A 13899-nucleotide genomic window follows, 5' to 3' on the forward strand; every position below is an offset into this window, starting at 1 on the left:
TTGTACTTAAGGATGCAGGTTTTTTTCTTTGACTCTTCTAGGCCAGTTGCTTTTTGTTTACCATAACATGCTTACTAAAGTATATCTTATTACTTGTAAGACTGATTTCTATTCATTTGTTTCTGTAGCTGTTTTTATACCAAATTCTACGTGGTTTGGCATATTGCCACAGAAGAAAGGTATTACACCGAGATTTGAAACCACAGAATCTACTCATTAATGAAAAAGGAGAATTAAAGCTAGCAGATTTTGGTATGGATGTGTGAGATATTTATAAATCGTTCCAAGTGGTTACATTTATAAGAACAACTGTTGACACTGTGTGATTTCTTTTATGTGGTTTGGAAATTCTGTAGGCCACTGAGTAAGATGCTTGATAAAACTTTGGTGGGTGAGTTATGTTCATGATGCCAGAAGGCACTAATTCCCAAGTATGGTCTTTAGACCCCTAAGCATCCTGACACCCTTTCAGGGCATCTCCAAAGGTGCATATTACCAAAATTATACTAAATGTTTACTTGACTTTTTCACTGTGTTAATATTTGCAGTGATGGTCCAAAAGCAGTAAGGGGTAAAGCTATTGGTAGGTAACGTTAGTATAAATTAAGCACCAAATTGTACTTAGTAGTCATTGTGTTCTTCACCACTGTATACACTTGGAGGAAAAAAGTGTCAGTTACATATAAAATGGTATTTGATGAAGCAGTAAAACTCATTAAGTTTATTAAATTTCCATCTTTAAGTACATGTCTTTTTAGTATTTTATGTGATGAAATGAGAAGTATACGTAAAACCCATCTACTACACATGGTAATACTATGGTTCTCTCAAGGAATAGTGCTTGTGTGAGTGCAAACTGAACTAACTTTTTTTTTTTAAGACTTGACAAAAATGACTGATGGACAAACTGGGGTCTCAGACTTAGGTATATTTGGTACATGTTTTCTTGGAAATGAAGTGAGCCTGTCACTTCAAGGAAAACAACTGAAAGTATTTCTTGCCAATAGGAAGGTTTGAGTTTTCAAGCAAAAATCAGGTTTTGGAAATTTGAATCTGCCCCTTTGAGCTCAGTATTTTCCCCTTACTTGAAGAGTTTACTAGTGAGATCAGTGGTGATACTAACAAATACGGTCTTTTTGTTATGTTTAGAAATCTGTAAGCATTTGGAATATCTGTATAACATAGGGAATCAATATTTCCCAAATGACTAGTACTTACATGATATTATAGAATCATGCTTGGGTAAAAGATTCACTTAAAGTGCAAGATAGACCAATGAATTTGAATGAAACAGTATGAGAAGTTTACTAATATAATTTCAGTTGCCACATAATCTTTAAGAAATTAAAACTGGTGTAGTTTCAGAGAATATGCAGTTTTCAGAAAAGGCTGTTTAAATTCTCTTCCTCTTTCTAGCTTCATGCCTGTGTGATCTGTGTGAGATCTGCTTCTCTTCGTATAATTCAGTCAAGGCAGCATTATCACAACAGATTGAATGCAAAAGCAGTTGTGAGAATATAAGTCTTCTTTTAAAATAGACTGCAAAAATATGAATAAGACCATTTGTACTAATTTTTATTTTCCTTTAGAGAAAATCTTTTTCATAAAAATTCATGTCAATATATAATTGGTGATTTTAAATGAAAGCTGTTTGGGTCCTCAATAATTTTAAATCTTAATAAAAGGGGTCCCGAGACTAAACAGTATAAATGCCACTACTGAAAGGTTGTTTCTTTAATATGCTTGCCACCAAGACTTTGTATTTGTGTGCTTATTAACTAATTAATGCTGTTTATCTGTCTTTTTAGGTAACCCGATTTTAATGAGATTACATGTTCTTTTTGCTTCTAGGAAGTAAATTTTTTTATATTGAAGAAACTATAGTAATTTTTGTTTTTAGGGTTTTTTTTTTTAAATATTCTACATTTTGAGAGTTACAGTACTGTAATAGAACATGGTCTTAAAAAGCCTGTGCAGTTTTCACAATTAGCACCTAATCTTTTTTCGTAAGTGGTAATAGTAGTTTTACTTATGGAATATTGTATTACATTTAAAAATATAAGTGTTTCAAGTATTGCTTGGTTAATAACATTAAAAATTCACTAGGTGGTGAATTTGTTCAGGAAATTCCTAACTTTTACTCATTTAACTTTACTGTTTGTTTGAAAGTATGCTATAAAGTAGCATATTTGCATATGTTGATGTATATTATATAGTCTTTTGAGCACAGTTGATGTTGTTATTTTCCTTGTAGTTTTTATTTTCTTTATTTCGTTCTGTGTTTTTATTTTTGGCTTGGTTTTGTTTTGTTTGCTGAGCTGCATTTACTACTGCTCCTTATTCCTTAATCCTAAAATGAATAGCAGTGATAGAGAAACCCTGTTTGCCTATTAGAAATGCAAAATTTTACTTTTTGGAGGGAATGCTCTGAGTGCTTTAAATTTTGCTTCTAACAAAGCAAGCCAAGCAAATCTTAACTTTTACAAGCCACCGAGAAATTCTGATTATTCCATGAGATAGTACAATCAGTTTCAACTCTGCTTTTAGTTATTTATTTTTTATTGGTTACATAGTAAATATACTTGACCGCAAGTAATGGAGGGTCATATAACTTTGAGTATTTTATTGTAAATTGTTCTTGATCTCTATGAAAATTTTATCCTTTTTGCTGTGATTGATGAAATTCAGATCTAGGAAGTACTAATATAGACAAACATTTTCATTAATAATAGAAAATGGCTTCTGTAAATATACTTTATCACAGTTAAATTTCTGGTTTTGAGTGCCTTTATCCAGTTTAATAAAGTAATTATTCTTTAATGATATTTTTATATGTAATATTTTAATCAAATATTAAAAGTTATACATAACAAATCACAGTCTAAAAATGAATTATTCCTTGTTATTTGAAATAGGCTATATGTTAGAATAAATTCATATTCAGGTATCTTTCATAGTTACTTCTTCAGGCGATCAGAATTTGGAGGCTTAAAGGTAGTAAAAACAACTCTCACATCAGTGGCTCAAGAGATAAAGTTGTAACTCTTTGCCTTTATTTCTAGATAATCAGTGAATTCCATTTTAAATTGGCAAAGGAATGGCATATGGTTTTCATCAGTTAGCCAAACACAGTGTGGTCCGTTTTATTTAAAATCATCCTTAAATATAGCTTAAAGTACACAATAGCAGTGTAATTTAGTCTAAGAAAACTAAAATTGGTATAACAAATGAAAGTTGGAATCAGGTTAAAAACAGGTAACAGAAGCCTGTAGGTATAAGAAGTAAAACTCTTTATCTCTGTCTCATTGGCCTATTTGGCATTAATTTAAGTTCTACTTGGAAATAATTTTGGCACCATGATTCATAGAAGGCAAGTATCTTAAGTTTAGATTAACCCAGGCACTATATCAGGTATAGTCACATGCATACAAATAAAAATAGTCTCTGATTGTGGAATTGTTATTATTTAATTACATAAGGATTTGCTTACACAAATCCATGCATATTCGGAAAAAATTCATAAAACTGATTTTTTAAACTTTAGGAAACTAGACAGCTGTCTCAAACATCCTTTTGACTGAAGTCATGGTAAAGATATGGGTTGGAAAGTCCATTATAGACATTTTTAAATTATTTTCTTTTCCCTATGAAGGGCTAGCCAGAGCCAAGTCAGTTCCCACAAAGACCTACTCCAATGAAGTCGTCACACTGTGGTACCGGCCACCTGATGTGCTTCTCGGTTCCTCAGAGTACTCAACACAGATTGACATGTGGTAAATACATGCAGATGTTATTGCCATTTGAAAGAATGTAGTCATTAACATAGGGCATGTTAATAGATATTTGACTTTTAAGGAGATATTACTTTAAAGAGTGACAATATAAGCAATAATTAAAAGTTTTGACACATGAGTAAGATTACCAGTTCTGCCACTTACAACTATATAATAATCTTACTCAAATTACTGGACTTGCCTCAGTTTCCTCATTTAAGGAAATGGGAATAATAACAATAACTACTTTAAAAGGCTGTTCTGTGGATAATGTTAAGACCAAATGAGATAATACATATAAAGCATTTAGAAGAATGTTTAGTACATTGTAGTTTAAACTAAAACTATCCTTACCATTTAATATTCATAAAAATCCACTTGGCCTTAAATTGATCTAAGAATAATAAAATATTGTAGCTATCTTCCTCTTATCCCACTCTGATCATGACATTTCTTTACTCAAATACCTTTGCTGCCTCCCCATTTTTTACATATAGAGTAAGGTGTATAATTCATCAATCTGATACTTAATGATCTCCGTAAGACGTCTCTAAACTATCTTTTTCAACTTATATTAGACTGTTCGTCTATATGAATACTCCCTCAGAAATAACCTGGGCTTTCCCACCTTTGCACTTACATTCATACCAGTCTACCCTTCCGGAATACCTGCTGTGCATCTCTGTGCCTGAACCTTAAAAACGCAGCTTTTCATAAATCCTTCCTGAATACAACCTAGCATCCAATGACAAATCCCTTGCTCTGAAATGTGGTTGGATTTATTGACTAACGCAATGATAAGTCATATGCTTCCTTCTGTTGTCTTACATTGAACAATTATATATAATTTTATATAACATCTTAAACTTATTTTTTAAATTGTGGTAAAATATACATAAAATAAAATTTACCATCTTAACCCATTTTAGTTGTACAGTTCTTTGGCATTAAGTACGTTCACATTGTTGTGCAACCTTACACTCCAGAAATTTTTTTCATCTTGCGAAACTGAGACTCCGTACCCATTAGGCAACTCCCCATTTCCTCCTCCCTCCAGCCATGGGCAACCACCATTCTACTTTCTGTCTCTGTGAATTTGACATTTCCAAGCACCTAATAGGGGAAAAATGATACAGCATTTGTCCTTTTGTGACTAGTTTATTTCACATAACATAATTGTCTTCAAGTTTCATCCATGTTGTAGAGATATTTGACTTTAAGACTGAATAATCATGATACATGAATGCTACATTTTGTTTATCCATTTGTCGGTGGACATATGGGCTATTTCTACCTTTTGGCTATTATGAGTAATGTTGCTATGAACATGAGTGACAAATATGTCTTTGAGACTTTTTCAGGTCTTTTGCTATTTACTTAGGAGTAGAATTCCTGGATCATATAGTAATTCTATTTTAAATTATTTCGAGGGACAGCCATACTGTTTTACATAGTGGCTCCATCATTGTAACTTTTTGTATACCGTTTTAATATGTAAAATTTTACATACAGTGTTTAGATTGTGAGTCCTTTAACAGAAGGGACTGTGTATTAAAGGTATTGACATGGATTCTAGAAGATAGTGTTCATCCACTGAATCCCCATTCATTTTTTTCCCTTCTCTCACACACATACATACTTGCCATCCTGGCACCTGAATGTTCTACCTCTGCTCCTGCATAGAGGTATCTTGAATCATATGATTCTCCCTATCCCTGCTGCCTACTATCTAATGCGTAATAGGCATTAAATCACTATTAGCGATGTTTTTCTTTAAGGGTCAGGCAGAAGAGAACTGGACATTTTAAGGCAGGACAGAGGAGGGGAAATGGAGGAATGGACAAAGCAATATAGAAGGTGAGACAAAAAGGCTACATTAACAAATTAACTTAGTTCGAGCTGAAAAAAATCTCTCTGTGGGAGGTTTTCTAGCTGGCTAATACAAAATTGTCCATCTCCAGAGGCAGTCTTAAGGAAAAGATAATTTTCTTCATAATATGTAAATGGATTGCTTATTTATTTCCTTTTTTTATGATATCTCTTAAAGGGGTGTTGGTTGCATTTTCTTTGAAATGGCTTCTGGAAGACCTCTGTTTCCAGGCTCAACGGTGGAAGATGAACTGCACTTGATTTTCCGACTGCTCGGTAATTGAAATATTTTCTCAGTAATTTGTTTCCTTCATTTGTGGCTAGCTAGATAAACTATATATTTTAAAAATTTTTTAAAAATTTGGTACTGAGACTAGGATAGCTGTCACAAGAATTATAATTAGTTAGGGCACCTGACTGTCTCTGTCAGTAGAACATGGGACTCTTAATCTCTGGGTTGTGAGTTCAAGCCCCATGGTGGGTGTAGAGACTGCTTAAAAATAAAATCTTTAAAAAAAAAAAACTGATTAAGGAGAAAAGACTTATAATCAGCGTAATTATAGAGGCTTCTGTGTAACTTCTCCTTTTCATTTACTAAGTTCTGCCTTTGCATTAAAAATTGTATGCAAGAACAGAGAAGAGAAATACTATAAAATTGATCTTTAGCTTATTAGGAAGTATTTCTAGGTTAGGTATCAATTAGGCATCATCATTTTTATGGCATCATTGCATAGTCCCCAAAAAAAGTCAATATGTGTTTACTATCTCTGTCATTTTGCTTTCAGTTGAAATAGTCAAATCAGCTACTAAATGTAAATTGTTCTTTAAGATACTTTCTTAGTTCTGCTTATTTATATATATTTGTGTATATATAAATTTTTATATATTTACAAATAGAAATTTATTTTTTTTTAATTCAGGAACACCATCTCAGGAAACTTGGCCAGGTGTTTCTTCAAATGATGAGTTCAAGAACTACAACTTTCCAAAATACAAACCACAGCCTCTGATTAACCATGCACCCAGGTATTTTTTTTCTTTTTCTTTAAGTTAAAGGGGGAAAACCCTCATGATTCTTTCCAGTTTCTTGAAGCATTAGCCACAGTAAGGATTCAGGGAAAAATATGTAATACACATACAGAGTTCTTAGATATTTTAGGATCTAATTTAAATGAATTTCTTCCTTTTGTCAGATTAATTTTATAATTCAGAGACCAGGGTACATAACTCACAGAATTGAGCTATAAATAAAATGAATATAGAACATCCATATTAGAATTCTAGAGTTTATGTAGATTGTTCAGTTTGTCAGAAAGAAGACATTGGTTAATGCCGTATTCAGTACCATGAAGACCATGATGGAATTTTTGTTTTGCTTCCTACAGAATTATTCTGTATTTTCTTAAAAAACCTAAGTGTTAGAAGTGAAATCTTGACTCTGACCCAAGATAACGCCTCAATAACTAACCTCTTTGACTGTGTTTTTTTATGATCCCTTAAAAAAATAGAGTATACCCAAATTAGGTCATATATACCAAATAAGGTCAATCTCTGTTTTAATCAAAAGCCATTCACATTGCTCATGATGTAACACACTTGGCTCTAGTTCCATTTATTCTCAAGCTAGAGAGAGTAGAAAAAACAGTTCTGATACCAAAAATATTTTTCAAGTATTTATGTGAATTGATGTTCTTATTGTTACTATAGCAACTAATAACATTCTAAGTAGACTTTCTTAGGAAGAATAACACTATATGCGGGGCTTTTTGTGCATATCTCTTCCTTCTAAGTAGCATAAATCCTATTTTTGTCATTTATATAATGCATGCTATTGTAGTGTCCAGTGCAGAAAGTTGAAGCTGTTCTTTAAAGCAGATTCTCTGTGACCTTAGCCCCTAGTTTGTCTATGTCCAAGGAGCTCTGGATATTTGTCAGAAGGCAAACCACTAAAATTAAAAGAGTCTGGAGAATGTTTAGGCCACAGCATCCACAGTACCCACTAAGAGCACTTGGGAAATATTTCTTTATTCATAATTGTGCTTTTTTCCAGTGAAAGGCATGCAAAATAGAACCTGTGATTTCTGATCAAGAGGTTATCCCTTTAGGGCGCCTGGGTGGCTCAGTGGGTTAAGCCGCTGCCTTCGGCTCAGGTCATGATCTCAGGGTCCTGGGATCGAGTGCCGCATCGGGCTCTCTGCTCAGCAGGGAGCCTGCTTCCCTCTCTCTCTCTCTCTGCCTGCCTCTCTGCCTACTTGTGATCTCTGTCTGTCAAATAAATAAATAAAATCTTTAAAAAAAAAAAAAAAAGAGAGGTTATCCCTTTAAAATAGTCCCTAAGTCCTCTACTACTTATTATATTGATTTCATCACTATAATTCTTTATCTTTATTGACTACCTCATTGATTTTGTAGCCCTAATTTTTAATTAAGTTTTATGATGTCATTGTGGCATATTTAAATTGAACTTTATAGGTTCTAGTACCCAGTTCTCAGTAGACTACCCTATAAAAATGTACTGAATGAATCATCTGTTTTTATGGTGAACCACAGTGATACATTTGGAGTCACTTGTCTCTCTGTTTTCACCTATACAGTAAGAAAATGATGCTTTTATATCTTGCCTGTAGTGGAACACTATGGAATTGATACACTTAACTTAAGCTTTTGTGATAATAGGGATTATGTTGAGACAGATGGTGATTTTAAAAAATTATTTTAATTATATAATTTGTTCTTCATTATTGAAAATTTGAGTTGAAGCCCAGTTTTTAAGAAACAAGTGGCAAGATAAGTCTTCCTAGGATAAAACAGATTTGAGTCTATTTGAAAGTAGTAAGAGTGGCTGTTTTAGAGCACTTGAAGTTAGCAGATTAAAACCTTGGAAAATAGTTTTATTTGAAAAGTTACTATTGGCTAAGATAAAAGAATAAATTGCTACTTGTTTTTTGTTGTTTCTAGATTAGACTCTGAGGGAATCGAGCTAATAACAAAGTTTCTTCAGGTAAGTTACATCTTTGTAATCACTAAACCTCAGTTTCTCTGCATCCATAGAATGGGGTCAATAATAAGTATTTGTCATGACCATTAAACAAGATTATTTATGGTAGTATCTGGTATGCTTAAGGCATATGCTTAAGTAGAATTATAATGATAATAAATGATGGCTTCTTTTAATGTGTATGGGTCTCTTGTTGTGACCCAAAACAGTCTGAGGTAGTCCCCTCCTGGCTTTGATCAACTATGTCAAGGCCATGTTCTCTGTAATTCGTATTATCTTATGTTCTTTTTCTTTATACTTACAGTCTTCTAGGCTGCTGGACCTACAAATACCATTCATATCCTCTATTCAAAGCAGTAAGAAGAGAGGATAAGGGTGTCAGCCATAATAGTCCATTTGTATCTGGAAAGCAAAGGCTTTTCCAGAACCCCTGCAAAGCTTCTTCCCAAGTCTCATTGGCCAGAACATTAATTGTGAGAGAGACTGGGAATTGGGGAGCAAGATTATCATAGTTAGCCTAAATTTAAAACAGTCATCATTCATGATTGATCTGCTGGATTTGGAAGCATGGACACCTTAAACAAATCTAGATTATCTCATCAAAGAAAAAAGGGAAATGAGTATCCAATAGGTAATTTAATAATACGTCATAAAAGTATTGGATATATTTCCAATGATCCTTTGGTGTTCATGAGGAAAAGGAACAGCAAAGGTGAGATTTTTAAATTTTTTTTATCACTTCAGAAAATACAGGTAATCTAAATTTTTAGTGAAGATCCAACTTCATCTTGGAAATTTGGAACTGAGATACAGTCTTTACTACATAATCTCAGTAACAACTCACATTAGTGTGTGTCTGGTGTACTCCAAATTAATTCTGAAAAGCAGTCATTGTAGTTCTAAATGCTAATCTGCCTCCCTTCATATGTGTAGAGAAAACATTAATGAAGCAGTTCTTTGCTTTTTCACAGTACGAATCTAAGAAAAGGATTTCAGCAGAAGAGGCCATGAAACATGTATACTTTCGAAGTCTGGGACCAAGAATACATACTTTACCTGAAAGTAAGAGAAATTCTAAAGTCCTCTTGCCCCCTCATTTTCATTTGTTCAATGTTAGGGGTAGAAGAGATTGTTGTTGGTTTTTAAGCATAAGATTTTAGTCTTTTTGTAAACAGATCAGAATTCCTTGAAGAGAAGTGTCTTATTTGCATATGTTTTTATTTGTTTGTTTGTTTCTTTTTTTTTTTTTTTAAGACTTACTTAATTTAGAAAGAGTGAGTGAGTGAGAACGTGCCCCTGCGAATAAGGGGGAGGGGGAGAGGGAGTCTTGAAGCAGACTGCCCGCTGAGCTCGGCCTTGACCCCACAACCCATGAGAACTTGACCCAAGCTGAAACCAAGAGTCAGACACCCAACCGTCCGAGCCACCCAGGCACCACCCCATTAACTTGTTTTTTTTAACACTAAGCACATTGCCACTACTCTGTAAGAAATCATTAGTACTTAGGTATGGGTTATTAATCTTACCGGACTTAAATTGGAAAATGCCATCTGATGATAGACATTGTCATTAGGCCCATTCTGGATTGCTTTGATTCAGTTTCTAAAAATGGTTTCAGGCAAAGAGTAATGAAGCATAGCCGAAACATAAAATTGTTTTCTTGTGAACGTATTTTCTTTTGAAGATATAAAGATGATTTTTCTTTGCTATGGTCACTCTGACTTTACTATCCTCATGACAGTGGTGAGTATATTGTCAGTCACTAAAAGAGCTGATTTCTCATGCCTGAGTTAACGGCTTCGTTTCACTCATAACCTCCTTTTCAAAGATTACTCCAACATTTTACTTTAAAACCGAGTAAAGTAAATGGGGAGTTAGGATATTTAGGAAGTGAGATTCCAAAAGCTTTCATTAATTTCCCATTCTGATTTATAACTCAAGAATATTGATTCATTGAGTTTTGCTAATTGGAATCAATCCTTAAGATTTCTCACTTAGAAATTATATGGATATTTTTTAATGGAAGATTACCTCTCTGGCAGAGATGGAAAGGAGAAAGATGAAATACAAGTGTTTTTTAAGATGGTATTTGCGTTTCATTACTTAGTACCCAGTTTGATAGTTTGAGGTGGCCAGTTAGGGTTGTATGGAACCCTCCTGTTGTTTTTTTCTGAAAGTCTGTCATTATGTTGATGCCCTGATACCTTCGTGCCATTATAGGGAGAAAGATATAGGACAGAGAGAGTAAAAATCAAGAAATACCTTTTGATTAGGTCTCCCAACCCCAGTAAGTCCTATAAAGAGAGCGTATATTCTCTGTATGTACATATTTGAGAAGAAACATATTAGAAGCATTATTGACAGGTCTTTTTATTTCAGACCTACAGAGTTGGAAAGAAAATGTTCTGAGGGGAGATTATTTCGTTTGGTTTTCTTCTCAAAACATTGGCACAAAGGGGAAAATAGTTCAGGAGTGCCATAACCTTGTAAATGTATAATAAATGTTTCATGTTGAATCAATGTACATTTTTAAACATTCTTTGTGTAGTTGGGTTATATTTGTTTTAATAATGTTAGACCTTCACCTGATAGTTTTTGTCTATACATTTTAGGTGTATCAATATTCAGTTTGAAAGAGATTCAGTTGCAAAAGGACCCGGGTTTTCGAAATTCTTCTTATCCAGAGACAGGTGTGTTTGTCATAAACCATTTCACGTGTCGATCATGAAATTTTGCGTGGAACCAAGTTTTTGGTTTATAAATTGATCAGTAAAATTATTGATGTAAAAACTAATGTACAGTGCATTCCACAACTGTATGTTTAGCATTGCACGTACTCACTTTTCTGTATGATGTGGGCAGCTCAGTAATTCTTCAGAGAGAAATCTGACTCACTCAAGTCAGGGATCCTGAAAGCTGCAGATGGCACAAAGACCTTTTACAAGTGGCCTGGCTTGATCACTTCACACGCCATCCCTGGCACCTGAGGCAGAAGACACATCTTGTGCTTCCCTAGTCTTCAGGTTCATCACTTCGAAGCATAGAAGCTGTAGACTGACCCCATCAACAAAAGGGTCATTTAAGACAGTGCTGATCACTCTTATCGTGGAACATTAGTTTTGCTGGTGGGAACATTAGCTTCCTAGAGTCACCAAATACTGTATGTGGGATAAAACTGAACCTTGAACTGCCTCATAAAATGACTTTATATTTTAGGACATGGGAAGAACAGAAGACAGAGCATGCTCTTTTAAGTCTGATAAAATGATTTCAAGCCCAGCCCCCAGCCTTTCTTATCAATCAAGGACTCAGATCTGAAGGCAATTATTTCTTTTGGTGGACTTGGAATCTCCGTTTGTCTACACTGTCCTCTTCACAGTGGAGTCTTTTTATTTCAGACCTACAGATTGTTTTTATATTTGTTGTCACAGTGTGACAATTTTTTTGTACAGTTGGTTTTAAGGTCTTCTCTGCCATTAGAGCCAGTAGGTTACAGCTGTTGATGTAACTGTAGCTGCAATTTTTGTGCAGGACTGAGAAACACAGTGCATTATTTATTGCGGAATCATTGCTGCTAAATAACTACTGTCTGTTTATTTAACACAACAGTTAAATGCCTGAAGAAGTTGCAGTGGCTTTATTAGATGTGAATGCATCTGTTTCTCCTCATGAATTGTTTTACTGCTGCATTTCTTGTTTGTTTTTAAAATTAAACTGCAGTGTTTCCTGGAATGTAAATTTAGCTTTGCTTAACAGTACAATAAGTGAGCCATCTTGAACACTCTAAGTTCATGCTATATAATTTTTTATTGAACATCCGCAAGTAGAGTAGCTAAGAAATTGATGAGCACATTATGTTTAGGAAAGCATGTGATGCAGAAGTTGATTCAAGCAAGTGAATACCTTACTTTCTGGGGATCTCACATTAGATACCAGTAAATTAAAGCACTGAAATTATTTATTTTTACCTATCTTCATTTTAGATAATATTTACTGCATATTATTGGATATGTGTATACTAATACACTTACCTATTTTCCATTGTGCTTTAATTTAGTTAAAACTAAACCATACAAGTCCAGTGAAATATGTGAGGTCTTATTTTCATCTTAAATATGATTATTTTATTAGAAGGGATGATACTTTTTTGGGGAGCCATTTATTTCCCTTGGGGGGGTGCTCTGTGTGTATTTGTATGTTTTAATAATATTCACTTGGAATCAGCTAAAAGCTGTAATATGTCTTTGAAATGAGCCATGATAAATACAAATGAGAGAAACAAGAACTTAGAGGATTGTTTTAAAGCATTGTAAGTATTAATGTGTTTATCAGAGATAGTAAATATTACAGTTTCAATTATGCATCTCTTTGAACATCATAAACACACCTTGGTATTGGTAAGTGTTTTAAGCATTTGTGTTAACTTTTAAGGACATTTGTTTATTTAGTGCATCTTACAAACTACAAATCTTAATTGGTATATTTTGAAATGGTCATGTAAATTTTTGGCTTATATATCATGAAAATAATCATAACTTAATTTTTTTTCCTGATATTCACTGTAAAACATTCAGGGGTCCTACCATTTCTGTTCAGGAAATCTTGTAGTTTATTGCTATTTAACAGTATTAAGTGAACTTTTGTATATTTCATTTTAACTTTATTTGTGAATAGTGATTGTGGCATGTTTGGGTGTTATTTTAATATTTCATGATACAGAAATTTTAATTTTTAAAATAATTTTCTGGAAGAAACAGATTCATGTATAATGGTGAATATTAGACCACTACTGCTTTTCACATTTGTAAATTGATTTTATGTTAAACCCTGTAGCCTAACAAACTGCTGTTATTTCTAACTGACAGACATGTATTAATATTGTACTTTGAAGGTTATATATATTATGTGGAAATTCCTCCATTTTGTTTTGAAATTTATAACAAGATCTTCATGTTGTTAAAATGTGGTTTTGTTGAGTCACAGTTCTTTCTGGGGGGAAGAAGGCTATGCAGAATGGGATCATTTTCCTTTATGGTTTCATTTTTAAGATCATGAAGTCTCAACTTGCCAGTTTCGATATTTAATTTATATTTGTGCTGGACATTCATTTAGTAATCTTTACTGTAAATTTATAGGATAGTACTCAATTATAAAGCTGTGAGATTTTTCATTTCATAGGTTATATAAATGATACTAAATTTCATATAGTTATCCATAAGTTTGATATTCTTACATATAAAAGGTGAAGAAATACATCCA

The 13899-nt window shown here is 33.4% G+C and overlaps 1 protein-coding gene across 3 annotated transcripts in view; it reads left to right on the plus strand.

The window, feature by feature from the left end:
* CDK17 (cyclin dependent kinase 17) overlaps positions 1-13602 on the plus strand; it is a 110522-nt gene extending 96920 nt beyond the window's left edge. For 2 of the 3 annotated variants that reach the window (XM_082739257.1, XM_082739258.1), the window contains exons 10-17: positions 129-252; positions 3653-3773; positions 5821-5918; positions 6563-6668; positions 8601-8643; positions 9612-9702; positions 11253-11330; positions 11857-13602. In XM_082739257.1, coding sequence (XP_082595383.1) covers positions 129-252; positions 3653-3773; positions 5821-5918; positions 6563-6668; positions 8601-8643; positions 9612-9702; positions 11253-11330; positions 11857-11894 — 699 coding nt within the window. In that variant the 3' untranslated portion in view covers positions 11895-13602. Of the gene's footprint in view, positions 1-128; positions 253-3652; positions 3774-5820; positions 5919-6562; positions 6669-8600; positions 8644-9611; positions 9703-11252; positions 11331-11502 lie in introns of all 3 variants that reach the window. The other variant, XM_082739259.1, reaches the window with a different exon arrangement.
* The last annotated feature ends 297 nt before the right edge of the window (positions 13603-13899 follow it).

Source organism: Mustela nivalis (assembly GCF_964662115.1).
Source record: "Mustela nivalis genome assembly, chromosome: 7".
In the NCBI taxonomy this organism is placed as follows: domain Eukaryota; kingdom Metazoa; phylum Chordata; class Mammalia; order Carnivora; family Mustelidae; genus Mustela; species Mustela nivalis.